The sequence below is a fragment of the Macrobrachium nipponense genome, chromosome 1, assembly GCF_015104395.2.
Source record: "Macrobrachium nipponense isolate FS-2020 chromosome 1, ASM1510439v2, whole genome shotgun sequence".
In the NCBI taxonomy this organism is placed as follows: Eukaryota; Metazoa; Arthropoda; class Malacostraca; order Decapoda; family Palaemonidae; genus Macrobrachium; species Macrobrachium nipponense.
Window position 1 is genome coordinate 88,312,262 of NC_087200.1, and position 18,335 is coordinate 88,330,596.

The window sequence follows — 18,335 nt, forward strand, 5'->3', positions numbered from 1 at the left end:
GTACATCTTGTAATGGGAAGCAAAAGACAAAAATAATCTAAAGGCAACAGTAATTTTAAATACTCTTACATGTAAACTTCAGTAAAATATAAATACTAGTATAAGTGGGAAGATAATGCAATAATACTTCTAATAATTATGAAAAAAACATTTTGCTAGTGAATTCATTGGGAAACTCAAAAGATTATTCTAAAAGATTCATCACAGTAAAATTCAACATACCTGGATGTTAACTAGCCACTGAAGGATCTCACTAACTCCTCTCTCTCCATCACTGATCTTCCAGACCACAAGGTATAATGATCGTTTTGATAAAAAGTACTGATGGGTAGCATAGTACTCCTTCTGGCCCCCAAAGTCCCAAGTTCTGAAAAGAATAATACACTGTAAAATACAGCTCATATCTAAAATATAAACTAAATAATTGATTCCTAATTTAGGATCTGAAAAGGGAAAAATGCATGGGCAATATAAAATTTTCATGATTTCTCACCACCACAATTTCTAAAATTTATTAGCCATAAAAACTGGACTGAAGGGGGCCGGCCGGAACCCCTATATATGGTGGTATAAGGCAAAAAATGCAAAGTCATGAAAAAATTCATGGAGCTTCATATGGCAATTGAGAATATGAAAACAAAATATTTCGTCAAAATTCCTCTTACTTTCGTAGTTACAGGGTAATTAGTTAACGTAACTCAATAAGCCTAAAACATTGATCCGTACAAGAAAATGCAATATTTCTTCTATTATAGTAAATTTTGATAATTATTGTCAAAGAAATTGGGAGAAATGGCATCTGTAGACATTCCTCGAGTCGAGAAGGAGACTTCAGGCTCAGTTACCAGGTCCAGTCATGATTTAGTGCGATCACAGACATCAAGTAGTCTACACGTTCCATTTCACCTCTGACATTCACTTGCTTTTACGTATGTTTATGTATGTTTCGGCAAGAATTTCATCATGCCAATGAGGAAAAGACAAGGAAATCATCTTGCTAACATACAGACGAAGAAAAATCACTCAAGTATTATTTCAGAATATCATAATATACGCGTAGTTAGTGAAGAGAGAGGGGAGGGTTGCTTAGTAATGCCCCCGTCTTGCCTGACAGCACACGTCACACTGTGCCCAAAGCTACGATCTTTGAGCAAAGAGATCTTCATTTATGATAAATAACAAAGTTTTGGTTTTTTAATACCCAAAATGGAATATGAAATTCATAATAATTATGATTTATTAAATTGTCTTTGTAAAAAGAGAGTACACCTTCGAGTTTCACCTCTGACATTCTCTTGCATTTACGTTTGTTTATCTTTGTTTCGGGCAAGAATTTCATCATGCCAAAGAGGAAAATACAAGGAAAACATCTCGCTAACATACAGAAGAAGAAAATTCGCTGTAATAAGCCGAGTTAGTGAAGGGGAGAGAGAGAATTACGTAGGAAGGAGTGCCCCATCTTGCCTCAAGCAGTGCCCCAGGCTGCGATATATGAGCAAAGGGATCATCATTTATGAATAAATTATGATAAATAAAATAGTTTTGGTTTATTAATACACAAAAAAGAAATATACATTCATAATAATCATTATTTAATAACATTGTCTTTATAGAAATATGAAGGAAAACTTTGAACGGCCGTATCTCAAAACTATACTTATTGACCTTCAAAATCTATCTTCTCACTTAGTTTTAAAGCTATAACATTGGAATATGGTATATAACTCAGAAAGACATTATAGAACAATCAAATAGAGCCCTTTTTTCCAATTTTTGTTTCGTCTTTTTTTTATAAATTTTTTCTCCTGATTTATAGGGTTTATTTTTTTACCATATTGAAAAATTCATATCTAGCAAAAAAAAGGACTTTTATAAAAAAAACTCTCCATTCAATTGGAGGTCTACATCAGGTCTATATATGGTAGTAATCCCAGGTCTTAATATTAAATATCAAGGGAGGAGATAGAATTTGAAAAATGGTTATTTTCGGGATAAATCGCCCTGGCGTCACAAAACCGAAGGTCAGAGGCGAAAATCACATGCGGTTTGGAGATGTCCCAAGTCACCTTATTAAGTGGTATGAATATCAAAGCCCTGTCCTTAAAAAATGGCATTAGCCGGCCGGCCCCCTTAAATGTACAGTATATATCTTATGAACTCATATGTACATATTTTCCTAGATTTCATAAAGGCAATAAGTTTTAAATTTTCTTCATGTTTTGGATTTAATTCCATAAGGCCTTGCACAATAATATTTAAATATGTACAACTACCATATTATCAATTAGTGTAATAAATATTAAACAACTATCTTATTAATTATGAAATTAGCCAATGCAATTCTATTGTTCTTACTTTTTACCAAAGGTGCACTGAAAAGAGGTGTGTGATGGTAATCACTCTGTAGCAAAGAAACATATTAAAGGAAAGGAAAATGTAACTTCTTCGAGTAGGTCTGCAGCAAGGAGGCATTCCCGCACGTGTTTGAGGCGTCTATTCTCATGATGGTTCAAGAATACTCTGGTGTTTGTGGAACTCTAGCACTTGGCCGTCATTAGGAACGCCGAGTATTATGATGCATCATTTTGTCGAGAGCCTTCTAAAAAGTTCCTGTCGAGGGACAGTGATGTTCGCTGTTTATGCTCCGCCCTTTCAGCCCCGCCCCGAGATCGACACATATATATAGGACCCTGAGGAAGTAGAGAGATGAGATCATCAGAGAGAAGAGAAGAAGGAAGAGATGTAGAATAAGAGAGGAAGAGGACGCACAAGAGAGAGTGGGAACGGATACAAAGTAGTCCGTAGTCGGAGAGAGAGAGAGATCCCGACATTGAGTAACCATTTCAGAGAAGAAACGTCATACAAGTGGTTTTGAGGAGTAACCCGCCCTTCAAGTTTCAAGACTAAGGCATTCCTTCCTGCAATACAAAGATAAGAAGCATCTGAAGTTGGTACAGACCCCTTTTGTGAAGACCTCGCTTCGAACTGTTCTCAACAGCTGCCAAACTGGCCATCAAGTATTTCATTACTGCACTGTTTTCCCCTTTTCACATACTGTCAAATTTAATTTTGTTATGTAAACAGGAGAAACCATTCTGCATTTATCTTTGTAAATAAGCTTGTAAATAAACTTCTGTTCTGTTTGAATTTCTTTCTATATTCATATCCCGAGTTTCGATTGTTACTGTGCCGTATATCCTGGCCTTTAGGTCGCCAACTGTTACGGATCGAGATCCGCTCAGGTTCTTTATTATAAAATTAACAAAAAGGATTCAACGCCAACAATTGAAACTCGGAAGACAAATATAGAAAGAAACTCAAACAGAACAGAAGTTTATTTACAAGCTTATTTACAAAGATAAATGCAGAATGGTTTCTCCTATTTACATAACAAAATTAAATCTGATAATATGTGAAAAGGGGGAAACAGTGCGGTAATGAAATACTTGCTGGCCAGTTTTGCAGCTGTTGAGAATAGTTCGAAGCGAGGGCTTCACAAAAGGGGTCAGTACCAACTTTAGACACCTTCTTATCTTTGTACTGCAGGAAGGAATGCCTTAGTCTTGAAACTTGAAGGGCAGGTTACTCCTCAAAACCACTTGTAGGACATTTCTTTTATGAAAGGCTTACTCAATGTCGGGATCTCTCTCTCTCTCCGACTATGGACGACTTTGTTTCTGTTCCCACTCTCTCTCATGCGTCCTCTTCCTCTCTTATCCTTCATCTCTTCCTTCTTCTCTTCTCTCTGATGATCTCATCTCTCTACGTATTTCCTCAGGGTCCTATATATATACGTCGATCTTGGGGTGGGGCTGAAAGGGCAGAGCATAACCAACGAACGTCACCGTCCCTCAACAGGAACTTTTTAGAAGGCTCTCGATGAAATGTTACATCATAATACTCGGTGTTCCTAATGACGGCCATGTGCTGGAGTTCCACAAACACCAGAGTATTCTTGAAACATCATGAGAACAGACGCCTCAAACATGTGCGGGAATGCCTCCTTGCCACAGACCTACTCGAAGAAGATACATTTTCCTTTCCTTTAATGTGTTTCTTCGCAACAGAGTGATGACCATGACAAGGTGACCCACTTACCTAAATACAACAGGTCCATAATTGCTGTGACCTCTAATTTTCTTCTCAAAAATCCAATCTCCAATGTCAACACCTACTGTAGACATGCTGGTGCCTCTTGAGGTTCGGGTGTTTATATTTTTGTTTCCCATTCTCTTGGCCCAGTGCTAATAAACACATGAAAAAGAATCAACATTAATTAAATCACTTTGTTTTACAATTACTGAGTCAATTTTCATTAAAAAGAGAGACTCATGGGGATTCTTAATAAAATCACTGAAATAACTTGTGATAACAGATTTACTAATCTGTTATTTTGTCCTGCAGCTTCTTTCTATTCATAAAAAACAGGTTTTGATGTAGGCAAAACCTATTTTTGGTAGTTGCTGTTAGTCCTCAAAGGAGTTACCCTCCATGGTGTGTACCAGCACCCCATGGTAACTAGACTAATATCAAAAATAGGTTTTTCCTATGTCAAAACCTTTTTTATGATAGCATAGTCACTGTTTCGTCCTCAAAGGAGAATTATAAAGAGATTGACAGGTGACTAAAAGCTTAAGCTCCCAAAATTTCCATCCCAACACTCTCAAAATTAAAACTAAATCATCTCTGGTCCAAGCTCAAGCCACCAGTTTCGGTAACAAAGAATACGAAACAAAGCAAAAGTTATGTTTTTAGCGTAAAGTTCTATACATATAGTAATACCCCGAACTTACACGATTCGATTTGCGCAAATTCACAATAGCGCGAACTTTTCAATGGAACCTAACTAATTATCATACGCAAGTTCTTCACAATAGCGCAAACATTTGCGAATCCTCCAGAAACACTGCAAAACTCTCCAAAAGTGTTTATGTTTAATTTATTATGTACATTTTTAAATGTTAAAGTTTTTCTGTAATCAATCTTTATTAAAACCATATTAGTATTTTTATTTTTTTACATGCATAAATATGATACAAAGGCAATTACAGCACCTTCAGTTAGTGCATAGACGTACTTTTACAAAATGCGAAAATCATTCACAAATTTACTGCACTTTTCAAAGCTATCCCTTCAGAAACTTTGTTTAATTTCTGAAGTACGTACTACTAGTATACTACAATTAGTATGACAAATTTTTAACCAATTTTGTATTTTTCATAGCTAACAAACCTGAGGTCTTAACAGTAGGATAACTTCCAAGTGCCAGCTGGTAACCAGTAACACAATCAAACATTGTAAAGCGAGGAATCTGTGAGATCTGGCAACTCCTGCTAGTATGAGGTGATAGCTGGTCAGAGACTGCACACCAGACCTTGTGATGCTTCAGTCTTTTCACCAACCCAGGAGTTACAATGAAAGAGAGGGACAGTTAGAGGTGGGCAGTAAAACGTTAAGACATCAGGTTTGTTAGCTATGAAAAACACAAATTGATTAAAAATTTGTCATTTGTTCATATGCAGAACAAACCTTCAGTCTTAACAATAGGATAGACTTATACTTGGTGGGAGGTACAAGTATCCTAAATCGGCTAGGAGTTAACCCACCTGACCACCCTCCCTAGAAGAACGAGTTCTAAAGAAGGTGGGTCAACGCTCGTGAGAAGATAGATAAACTGATCAACTCTGCCGTCTGGGTTGAAATACAATGATATATGAGCAGATTCATTGCATCTCGGGAACCAAAGAAAATTCTGACTGTTCATATAACAAACCATATAGCCACAGGGGTTTGTTATTACTCCTCACTCCCCTTTGCTAGAGAGAGAGGAGTATTTGCTACTGAATAGAGGGTTTGATTATTTAAAAAACATAAAGCAAAACAACTATCAGTATGACTACCTTACTCACCTGTATCTGACCAGTCCAGCATATGATGTGTATATTCCTCAACCTGCTTGTAGGAAGAAGAAAGAAACAAAGAGAAAGAAAAAGACCAGACAACTCACCCATTCTCTCTTCCACACAATCATCATAGGTAAGATACAAAATTGCCCTGTGAAGGGCACAGGGCCCAAGGAAAATGTGTCCATAGACCTGTGGGCAACATCTTTTAGGCAAAATGAAGTGAACATGGATTGACACAACCAGGTACCAGCGTTCAAAATTCTATGAACTGCAAAGTGTTTTAGAGGCAACTTCTAGCAAGGAGGAAGTGTTAAGATACTAAGGAGGTGGGTCCTGGCACAAAATTCTGATGCTGATTTCTCATCTGATATCCTTCTCTCATCAGGGTACCAAACTGCTGAGTTGCAGTATCTGTGGGTTGCTTTTTCCAATCAAAAGGAAGTAGAAGTGTTGCCCACTCTTCAGTGGAGTTTTTTTAAACCAGGATAACCGAAGCAAATGGTTTTAGTTCCTGTTTTCTAGTTATTACATAATTCTGTTTATTATTATTTTAAATGTGAAGGGGCGGAAGGCTGGTGGTACATGGTGAGCAACCTAAGTTTTATTCAAAATATAAGTAAAAATCCATTTTCCATTGTCCTGGTAAAGAGGGCTGTCTATAGCTTTCAATGCTATATTCCAAGGTAAGAGAATAGTTTCCTTTTGAGGTTTCCCATGTCTGGCGAAGGTAGTATCAGGTGCCATTCTGTATTGAGAAATGCTGTCCTGGTCTCTAAACTCGTGTACAACTTCTATCATGGTCTTTCTCTCATTGCTGAAATAACATCTCGCCAAGGATTATCACTATCAGAGTAGGAATTTGGGATCTCTGTTACATTTTGATCATAAGATTCATAATCGAACTGGTCATTTTGTTGGTTCCAGTTGGGATTGTAACCTTAGCTCTTATTTGGGTAGATTTGGTTTCCACTCTCCCTATTCTGTTACAAGATGCAAGGTGTTTGCATTTTGGTGCATACATTACTGACTTGATTTCTGTAATTTCTTGTTCAGAATAATGCAGTTTGTCCATTATCTGCTGGCGTTCAATGGCAAGGGCATCTTTGACGTTACTCATTACATATTTCCTTAGGGAATTGATCAAATACTGCAAACTGTGTATTCCTTTTGGGGGAGCTTGTGTAACCTGACTGAGTATCTACAGCTGAGCTGCAACTGCTTTTTCCCTAGGGGATAGAGGTCCTGGGTGAATAACTATAATCCTCTGAAACTGTTGTCATTTCCATTGGGTTCAGGTGGATCCCTGTATCCCTTTTGGGGGAAGGATTTTGATCAGCTTCTGAAAGCAGCATGTGGGGATTGACTTACTTCTATAATGTTTCCCCTATGGATAGCTGAAAGCTGTGTCCCTGATCCTGTTGGGTTCAGCAAGGTCCTTTTGGTATCAATATCTACCTCATAATCCTTAAGAAATTCCCCTCCAAGTGAGGATTCCTCTATTTCCTCCACAGGATGAACCTGTGGAGTGTGGGGACTGATGGTACTGGGTTTTGGCCTGAATATGAATCTTCAGAGAAGGAATTACCGTAAGTATCTGCTGCCAGATAGATATAATCATCTCCTTCCTCACCCTTACTGTACCCTAGGACCCATCGAGACAGCCTAAAATGGGCAGTTTCATCCTTGAAGCTTGCTGCCAAGAGCATGCTACAAATGTCACACATATCTGGAGACCAAACAAATTTGCCCTGATTATTACAGGGAGTATGTTTATGGCAGGTGGTATGGGCCATGCCCACTGGCAAAACATGTACCGAGCCACCTCCTACGGAACATTTTAACCTAGGGTCATTCCTCAAAGTGGCCCTGTAGTGAAAAAACCAAGTTGTTATTAGAAAATTTAATTAGCATAAATTATTTTTAATCATGGACATCTGTATATATTTACTACTAGAAGATCTCATTTTACAGGTCAATTTGACTGCAAGTGTAAAGTTTTAGTACATTTTATGAAACATCTATGTTAACTTAAACCTTTAAAGATTTAGGTTAGCTTTGAAGATGCTTCTATTTCTGTATTACTTAAACTTAGCCCTTTGGTAATGGCTATGTCAAGTATTTAGTTTTAATTATAATACCACTCAGACTAGTTTATGACTAACCTATTTAACTAATCCAAGCCACGTTTTCATATAGATTAGGTTAATACCTCTAGTATAATCTATGTTAAGCTAATCATAAAGGATTTTTTCAAAGGGTTCCCAGTTATTATAAGCTACTGCTTACATTAGGATTAATCAAAACCCAATATCTCATTGTTTTATTATATATCCTAGTTTACTCTCTTGTCTGAAACTCAGACATATTGTTTCTAGGCTAATAGAAGGATATTCACTTTAAAAAGGTATTCCTACTTAATCTGATTAAGCTACTACCTATTCTAGGTTTATATTTTAAAATGTTTTAAAATATAAGCTACATAAGATTTTAATATGTAGCCTTATTAATTAGCTAGACTACATAGGCATAAACCAAGTTACTTTTTATTGAGTCCAGTAATTTTTGAGCCTTGAATATACTAGTTTGTAGTCTTACATACAGGCTAGGCTACCAAGTTATAGCAAACAGTCATTTTGCTAAGCTTAGCATATTTTAGTACGCTGCCTTACAGATAAACTAGGATATATAAAACCATCCTACTAATACTAACCATTTTGTTAGGTTATCATTTTACCTTCTAACTAAATTAGCACTTAATCTAGGCCTAATTTAGAATATCTAATCAGAATTATAAACTTCAATATACTACTGTTACATGTTATTTAAAACACAAATACTTGAAATGTAGCCTTAAGGTTAGTCTACTCTCACATCTGGTCCCAATTGCCAAGTTTCTACTAGTCTTAGGTTTAGTGGTCTAGGGTAACAGTTTAGTCTGATAGGATGTTTAGTATAAGTTTATTACTTAAAATTAGGTACTACCTAGTCCTGGGTTATTTACGTCATGCTAAATATGCAGGCTATATAAAATGAAAATTGTGTAGCCTGTTTATCAACTTCTAGGAATATTATCACTTCAACATTAGGTTATTTAGGTAACCACCTAAATAACCTAATCATAAATTATTTGCAATGAATTGTTAGGATAATAGCTCATGAGGCTAATGCCTGTCTGAAAAGATTAACTAAATTTATAACACATTGTGGATCAATTCTTTATAGTTAAAACTTCCAAAGGGAATGATGAACTCTTTAAGAATTTTTGCTTTCATAAAAAGGTTAGCAAGGATCATGTATTACCCTGACCATGTGCTCTCCAAACAAAGGCTGGTTTCTATAATCAAAACAAACCTTTGTTCTCTAGTTTTAAACTAAAATATTTTTCAATAAATCTTAAAAATAAGCACTTAACTTAAAAAATTTTGGCGATTCCATAATTCACCAAGAAAAAGTAGGAAATTGAAAAGTCTCAAATGAGTAGCAGTGGCCGGTGACACCTTAGTCTGCATTGACTAGAGAGGTATGTAATGGTTCTTGGTCTTTTAACTGGCCCGATCGTAAAACATGATGGCCGATGCGCATACACAATAGTCACTTTTTCTGCATTCTTGACATGCAAAACTGGGTACAGTTTTGCAGAAGACAAGACGAAATGCCTTCTTGTCTTAGAGTCCATTATACTCTATCACGTGTCATAGTATTTATCATTATTGCACAATACCCAGCTACAAGACCTGGCTAGAAGATACTTCTTTGATATTAGTCTAGTCACCATGGGGCACTGGCACACACCATGGAAGGTAACTTCTTTGAGGACAAAACAGCGACTACGCTATCAAAATATCTACCATAACTTGCGCTTAAATGGATAAAATTATCATAAATAAAAAATAACAAATTTTTTAATAAATTTGTATTTCTCATAGCTAATAAACCTGAGGTTTTACAGTAGTATAAATCTGGCACCAGCTGAAAGTTAGTCATTAACTATAAAGCCACTATTGGGAAGACTATTTTTTTTTTTTTTTTACCCTAACAGGAGTTTAATTTTTTATTTAAAATTTTTCCATATACACAATTTATCCTAACTATGTTTCCAAGGCCTCAACCTTGATTTGGTGATTGTCAAGAGCTAATTTGCATCCCGATTCATTGGATTAGGTTCCACAGTACCTGTTTTGTGAAACTTGAATTTAAAAGCAAACTCACTTTTGCACATTTTTCATCACAAAGAATGACATACCCCCGGTAATTTGCAGCCAACAGAAAATTATCCCAAAAATTCTGAAATATATATAATTTGCCTTGCAAAACAATATTCATTTGGATTTTACTCTATCAGTTATTTAGGTGCTATTATTTTTTTTACTGCTGTGAATTATTTTTGTTGTCTGATTCTCTTTCATTATTTTCTTCCACAGACATTCTTAATAACATAATTAGTTTCATTTACCATATTGAAAATAATCCTATAAAAATAAATTAGTACAACCAATTTTACAAACACTTCCTGTCTTTCTTGTAAAAATACTAAAAAAAATCCCTAATTATAAGAAGTCTTAATTCATTAAAAATAAGTCACAATATTGTTATATATACATCATAATCAACTTACTTATAATTAATTTGTTAAATGCAATGATCACAAGAGAAATATATATATATATATATATATATATATATATATATATATATATATAGATATATATATATTATATATTTTTATATATATATATTTCTGGGCTTGGCTCTGTCGCTCCGTGAAATAGGTTCCTTTAGCACTATTTCTAAGGTAAAATATTGTTATAATACCAGAGAACCGCTAAATTGGAAATGCCAGAATATTCTGGCTCACTCACCTTTATTAAAAGGCATCGGTATGGTTTCTGGGGAGAGTGAAACCACTACCACGGGTCCTTCTCCAATTAGCCTCCCCTACATCAAAAAACCTCAAAAAGAGAGGAGCCGACCTATGGCTCACTACCTGCTACCGTGTAGCTAGTGCCTGTGACGTCATTCCTTTGATAGCACTACTACGCTGCACACGCGTTTTCTTTTGCTGTGTTGTGTTTCTCGCTTTTTGGAATTTTATTTCACCATGGATCGTCAATCTGCTTCTGCATCCAAGTTAAGTACTGCTATTATGGTTGTCACTATTTAGGGAATGCCTTTGGCTTTTTTAACCGAATTAATTAGGTTTTTGTGAGTCGTCGTCCCATGCGGCTTCGGCCCCAAGACGCCATTGCAGCGTGCTCCTTTGTGTCTCCTAATTTCGTGTCTCACGTGGTCTCCCATACCTAGTGAACACAAATTTTTGTAGCAGTATTGTTATGTCATTGTGTTTTTACTATTATTGGTGATGCTTTTCGACGATCATGTGCTTACACGGGGGATTCCATCGAGCACATGTTCCTGTTTCGTTGCCTTTCAGGAACCTACCATTACAGTTTCATGCATGCATGTTCCTTTTGGTTAGGTTACCTCGTTAGGCCTTATGAGTCTATGCTAGTCTTTCTTCAAGTCCTAGCCTACCCTGGCTGCCTTTCCTACGTCTATTCGTAACAACACTAAGCCAGCTGCTCGGAGTTGCCAGGTCTTGACCACCCTTACCGGTTGGTCATACCTGGTCCCTCCAGGACGCTCCTCTCTCTCTTCATCTCATTTTATTCACTTTCCCCCCGTGTTTAGTACATATTTAATTTTAATTTTTCTCATTGTTGTGAGTCAGCTTCGGTTGGCCTACATGCCTTCCTTTCGCCTGGCCTTCTTCACCTAGTGGGTGCCCGTACCCAACCGTGAGGGGTCCAGGCAATCACGTAGTCGCCACCATGCTACCACTGCTCTCCCTTCTCCCCCCCCCCCGCCAGAGTTCCCACCCAGGTGGGTTGATATCTCGCTCATGTTGTCGCTGACAACTGATCCGAGTTCTCTCTTGGTGGTGAAGGAGGCCCCCACGGGGGCCCATGGTGTGCAGGTGGCACTACTCAGCCGGTCTCATCCCAGAGTAGGGGAGGAGCTTGGCTCTATCCAGCCTCGGCCGGCCACCAGGCTTGGGTGGGCTCGGCTCTCCTCGGCTCTCTGGGCTATACCCTCGCCCTTAGTCACTCCCTCCCCTCCATTCTGGCGGATATAGGATTCCGGCATAGCCGGAGTCCTTGAGGGTGATGACTATGCAGTGGCTCCGGCCTCCGACGGGCTTACATTATTTCATTTTCCAAATTATAATATTTGTTATGTTTATAGTATTATTTTATTGAAGCCAATGTGCTTCCCCGGGAGCTACCCCTCCCTTTTAGTTTAAGTTTTATTGCGGAGCCACCAAGCTCCGCTGCCTCACCACTCACCCGGACTCTCCCATCTCGCCCGGTACCTGCTTGGACTACTCCTCTCCGGTGTATAACAATAGTAGCTACCCCGATTCAGTAGTTGTCTGTTCTCCGGTAGCACTGGAAACACAGCTAACTACCTGCTACTTGTTTTACTGGATTCTGCAGCACGGTGCATGGCAAGAGACGGCCGAGTCGGGTATAACTCTTCAACAACGGAACACTCCGGCGTTATGGCATATCAACCACGGACATTGTCCAGTTGGTTAACATTGGTACTCATGTATCATTCCATTTACAGGCCACCCATTGTATGGAGACCGGCTGCAACGCTGTCCTTCAGGATCCCTGTGGGCACGACGTCTGTTGGACCTACGCCACCTGCGCAGTCCAACTAGATGGTTCGGTAGCGTGGCATCACGAGAACTGTTTCTCCTGCTACGATCTCGTGGAACGAGTCTCCTCTGATGTAAGTGCCTCTCCGGCGTGTACATAGAGGAACAGGGTGGATCATTGTAATATATATGTCAAACATATACCTTCTAAGTTAAGTTATAGTATTAAGAGATAAGTTTAAGTTTAACACTAACCTTCTCTTACAGGTGGCCCAGTCTGTTCCGGATGCTACTCTTTCCACCCTCAAGGTATGGGTGGGCGGCTTCGGGCGAAACGCAGGCAAGGCAAAGCCATACATCCTCTCTCAAGAGATGGCTACTTTGATCTTCCCTGGGGGGAAGAGTACAGGCTACGTAGACCCCGAAGTAGCAGCTCCCATCATAGCATCTATTCAAGACGCAGTGGTTCAACAATCAGGGGAGGCTTTGACGCAGGAAGTCACAGAAGAGGTCGCGGCATTCGATCTGGACGTCGAGCCCATGACAGTGGACGGCATGGGCTACGGTAAGGATGTTAATGAGGCAAGCCTTGTAGGTGCTCAAGGCCTCTCCTTGGGCACATCTAGGCCTTCTTCTCCTTCCTCTTCTACTTCCTTCCAAGGGTTCTCCGGGGGATTTCCATCATCTAGATTGAAATCCCTCTCGGCGATCCCTAAAGTCAAGGGCAGGCTTGACTCTAAATTGCTACCAAAGCCCCTTCCCAGAAAATCATACACTAGCCAAGTCCATAAAGCTCCGGCTCACCACCCCAGAGCGGACAAAACCAAACAAGGGTCTCTCTCCAAGGGCTCGAAGACCAAGTCTTCCAAGGGGAGAACCCACTCTTCCACCTCAGATCCTGAGGCATCCACCTCTAAAGGTGCGATACCTAAGGTATTCAAGGAGAGGGCAGAGCTCCCCCCGCCTCCTTCGACCAGGAAGCATTCGCATCCAATATGATGCAACAAATGGGGAACATGGTTGGGAACTTGGTTAATACCAAGTTCCAAGAAATCCTCGAAAGGCTGGGTACACAGGAGACCATAGTCGCAGGTCTCCAACAAGGCGTAGCGTCGGGGATTCAACAACCCGGCCAGTTACCCCATGGCCAGGTTATGCTGGACTCCTCCACTCTCCCTTCCTTCCACCCAAGCAACCCATGGAGGGTGGGTAATTATGCACCTTTCATAAACGGAATGCTTACGATTGAGGGCTGCGGAACTTGAAGGATTGAGGACTTCGAGTTCTACCCACCAGGGTTGCAGGCTCCTTTCATAGGCTATGTCCGTCTTACGGAATCTGCTTTGATCAGGGAGAAGGTCCCGAAAGAGATGGTCATTCTCTCTCGGGACCAAGCTCAGCAAGTTTGGATTCGTAACCTTGACAAACGGCAGTGTGTTAACACTAAGGTCACAGCCTTCACGAGTCCATTCACAATTTTTACTGTAGATGAGGACACCCCGATCCCATTCACAACTAAAGTGGCAGAACTCACTCTGCAAGCTGCAATGAGAGATGAGCCTATGCCACAGCTCCAGGAGACGGAATCAACATCTCTGCTACTTCCTGGAACAGATGACCTATGGGTAGACTTACCAGCAACCTTCTCAGTTGGCAAGCTTAAACCTGATTGTGCCATCTATCTTTTCAGTGAGCAGCTACCCAGGCTGTCTGATGTGCTCATCCAGACGGAATTCGACGCTAGGACACAGCTTGCGAGGTCCCTCAACGCTCTAGTCATGACAGAAACAGCAGCTCTTGTGTATTCGCAAGAACCGTTGTTCAAGATCATTGCTAAGGCACAATTGCTGAGCATGCAATGTGACTTGTATGATTTTGTTGTGGGTAGAAGGAACTGTAGGAAGCACGTCCTAGCAGAATCCACGATCAGGCACGAACCCAACAAACTCCTGGCCTCTTCTATTTGGGGTGCTGATCTTTTTCCAGCCTCAGCAGTCAACGAGGTGCAACATGAGGCTGCCAGGTTGAACCAAAGCCTGCGGGTTCGGTGGGGGTTAGTCTACAAAAGGAAATTGGAGTCTTCCTCTTCGAATCCCAAAGCAAAGAAAAAGCCTAGGAAGTTCCAGCCCTTCCAGGCACCCCAGCAACAAGCTTTGGTTCAGGCAGTACCAGTTCCCCAACCTTCTACCTCTAAGAGCCAACCCCAACAGCAGTTTGTGCTGTTGACTCAGCCACAACAGCCGCAGGCATCAACTTCCTTTGCTGTTTCCCCAGCCTTTAACCCAACCTTTGAAAACCAGGCATTTCAGGCATTCAATAGGTTCAGTAGGGGCGGCAGATCTAGGGGCGCCTTTCGTCAACAAGGCGGAGGAAGGGCTACTAGCCGAGGCAGAATTGCAAGGGGAGGACGTGGAGGCCGTCCATCAGCAACCCAAAGAGAACTCCCAGGTAGGAGGGAGGCTGTACCTCTTTCGTCACCGTTGGAGGTTCAGCAATTGGGCACAAAGTATTGTATCCAAAGGTCTGGGCTGGTGTTGGATCGAAGGTCCACCTCCACCCAACACCTATCAGGAACCAACAACGGAGTTGGTAGAGTATTCCCGCGATCTCCTTCAAAAAGGAGCAGTGTCAAGAGACAAACTTTTTAAATTTCAAGGAAACTTGTTCAGCGTGCCAAAAAAAGGCTCAGACAAAAGAAAAGTAATCTTAGACTTGTCCCGTCTAAACTTATTCATTCTTTGCGACAAGTTCAAGATGCTAACCATTTCACATGGGGCCGTCACCACCTCTATAGATCTTACCGACGCCTATTATCATGTCCCGATAGCAAGGCACTTCCGTCCGTTCCTAGGCTTCAAGTTAGGGAACCAAGCCTACTCCTTCAAGGTAATGCCCTTTGAGCTCAACATAGCCCCCAGGATATTTACAAAGCTGGCGGACACGGTAGTGCAGGAACTAAGGTCTCAGGGTATTATGGTAGTAGCCTATCTGGACGATTGGCTCGTGTGGGCCTCAAGCATCGAAGATTGCCGCAAGTCTACAGCCACGGTTATCCGTTTTCTCGAATACCTAGGATTCGAGATAAACAGGACAAAGTCCCGGCTAACACCGGCGTCCCATTTCCAGTGGCTGGGAATTCATTGGAACTTGGATTCGCATACTCTATCAATCCCGCCGTTGAAAAGAAAAGAAATAGCCAAGGCAACCAGACAATTTCTGAAATGCAAACAGACGTCCCGGAGAAACCAAGAAAGGATCTTAGGTTCTCTCCAATTTGCTTCAGTGACGGACGTCCTATTGAAAGCCAAACTGAAGGATATAAATCGGGTTTGGCGTTCAAAAGCCAACAAAAAATTCCGGGATAGGCTAGCCACCATCCCGGCGATCTTACGGAAACAGGGGCGGAGGTCAAGAATTTGTCAATGACAATTCCACTACAATTTCCTCCACCGGCCTTAGTGATCCACACAGATGCGTCACTAACAGGTTGGGGAGGATACTCACAGTACAAGAAGGGACAAGGTACTTGGTCCCTTCAATTCCGCCAGCTTCATATCAATGTCCTGGGAGCCATGGCGGTGTTCCTCACCCTGAAGAAGCTTCGCCCAGCCAAGAAATCTCATATCAAGCTGGTGCTTGGCAGCGCAGTGATAGTACACTGCATCAACAGGTCAACAGGGGAGGTTCAAAATCAAGCCACGTAAACCATGTCATGATAGCCATCTTTTCACTAGCAGGCAAGAACAAGTGGCACCTATCAGCTACTCAACTTGCCGGAATACAGAACGTGGTGGCCGACGCGCTATCACGTTCAGTCCCACTGGAGTCCAAATGGTCTCTGGACAAGAAGTCATTCAGTTGGGTATGTCAGCTAGTACTGGGGCTCCAGGTGGATCTCTTTGCCACGGAATCGAACCACAAACTCCCTTGTTATGTGGCCCCCAACCTGGACCCTCTGGCTTACGCCACGGACGCGTTGGCTATAGATTGGAATCAATGGAACAAGATTTACCTCTTTCCTCCGGTGAATCTTCTCATGAAGGTTCTGCACAAGCTGAGGACATTCAAGGGTCAGATGGCTCTGATAGCCCCCAATTGGCCCAGAGCAAATTGGTTCTCTTCTCCTGAATTGTGGGTCTCCGCCCTCAACGGATTCCCAACCCCAAACTGTCACAGCTAGTACAAACGAGGACTGTGTTCGCTTCCTCAGGACTTCAGAATGCCCTAACTTTATGGACTTCATAAAGTTTGCAGCTCAGAGGGATGCGGATATCAATCCTCAGAACATCATGTTCTTGGAATCAGATAAACGTGAATCAACCCTTCGTCAATACGATTCAGCAGTTAAAAAACTGGCTGGGTTCCTGAACGAGTCTAATGTACGTACCATGACCACAAATCTGGCAATCTCCTTTTTCAGGTCATTATTTGAACAAGGTTTGGCAGCTAGTACAATCACTATTACCAAATCAGCCCTGAAAAAGATTTTCCAATTCGGATTCAAGATTGATCTAACGGAATCATACTTTACTTCCATCCCCAGAGCTTGCGCCAGGCTCAGACCTACTGAAAGGCCCAAGTCAGTGTCATGGTTCTTAAACGATGTCCTTAAGTTGGCCTCTATATTATATATATATATATATATATATATATATATATATATCTATATATAGATATATTATTATATAATATATATATATACATTATTATTATTATATAAGATATAATATATATTATATATATATATATATATAGAATTATATTAATATATATTATATATATATTATTATATAATATATATTATTATATATATATATATATATATATTCTAATAATATATATATATATATATCATAGATTAATAATATTATATATATACATATATACATACATACATATATATATATACTAAATATATATATATATATATATATATATATATATATATATATATATATATATCATATATATTATATATATAATATATATATATATATATATATCATATATATAATATATATACATATATATATATGTATATATATATATATATATATATATATATATATATATACTGAGATATATAGTATATATATATATGTAGGCAGTCCCCAGCGTTACGACAGGTTCGGCTTACGACGTTCCGAGGTTAAGGCGCTTTTCAATTATATTCATTAGAAATTATTTCCAGGGTTACAACACCTACAACACTGATTTAGCAGATGAAATATGACACCAAAAATGCAAAATAATCAATATTTGAAGTTCTTTTTATGAAAAATGCAATAAGAATGCAGTTTACATAGTTTTCAATGCACCCAAAGCATCAAATGTAAGGTTTTTTAGGATTTTTGACAATGTTCCGGCTTACAACAATTTTCGGCTTACGACATCTCAAGAACGGAACCCCCAGGTCGTAACCCGGGGACTGCCTGTGTATATGTGTGTGTGTGTATATATATATATATATATATATATATATATATATATATATATATATATATATATATATATATCACACACACACACACACATATATATATATATATATATATATATATATATATATATATATATATATATATATATATATATATATATATATATATATATATATATATATATATATATATATATATATATATATTTATATATATATATATATATATATATATATATATATATATATATATATATATATTCATACTTTAAATGCTGAATTGTGAATGAACCCCTAGCCAGAAAACTTCCACAACATTCTCATACTA

At 39.3% G+C, this 18,335-nt stretch overlaps 1 protein-coding gene across 16 annotated transcripts in view; it reads right to left on the reverse strand.

Annotated features, from left to right (window-relative positions):
* Nucleotides 1–18,335, reverse strand: part of LOC135219441 (leucine-rich repeat serine/threonine-protein kinase 1-like) — a 940,187-nt gene that overhangs the window by 290,589 nt on the left and 631,263 nt on the right. For all 16 annotated transcript variants that reach the window (XM_064256227.1, XM_064256225.1, XM_064256224.1 and 13 more), the window contains 2 exons: nucleotides 4,099–4,244; nucleotides 223–367 (listed from right to left, as the gene is read on the reverse strand). In XM_064256227.1, the coding sequence (XP_064112297.1) occupies nucleotides 223–367; nucleotides 4,099–4,244 (291 nt within the window). The remainder of the gene's footprint in view (nucleotides 1–222; nucleotides 368–4,098; nucleotides 4,245–18,335) is intronic.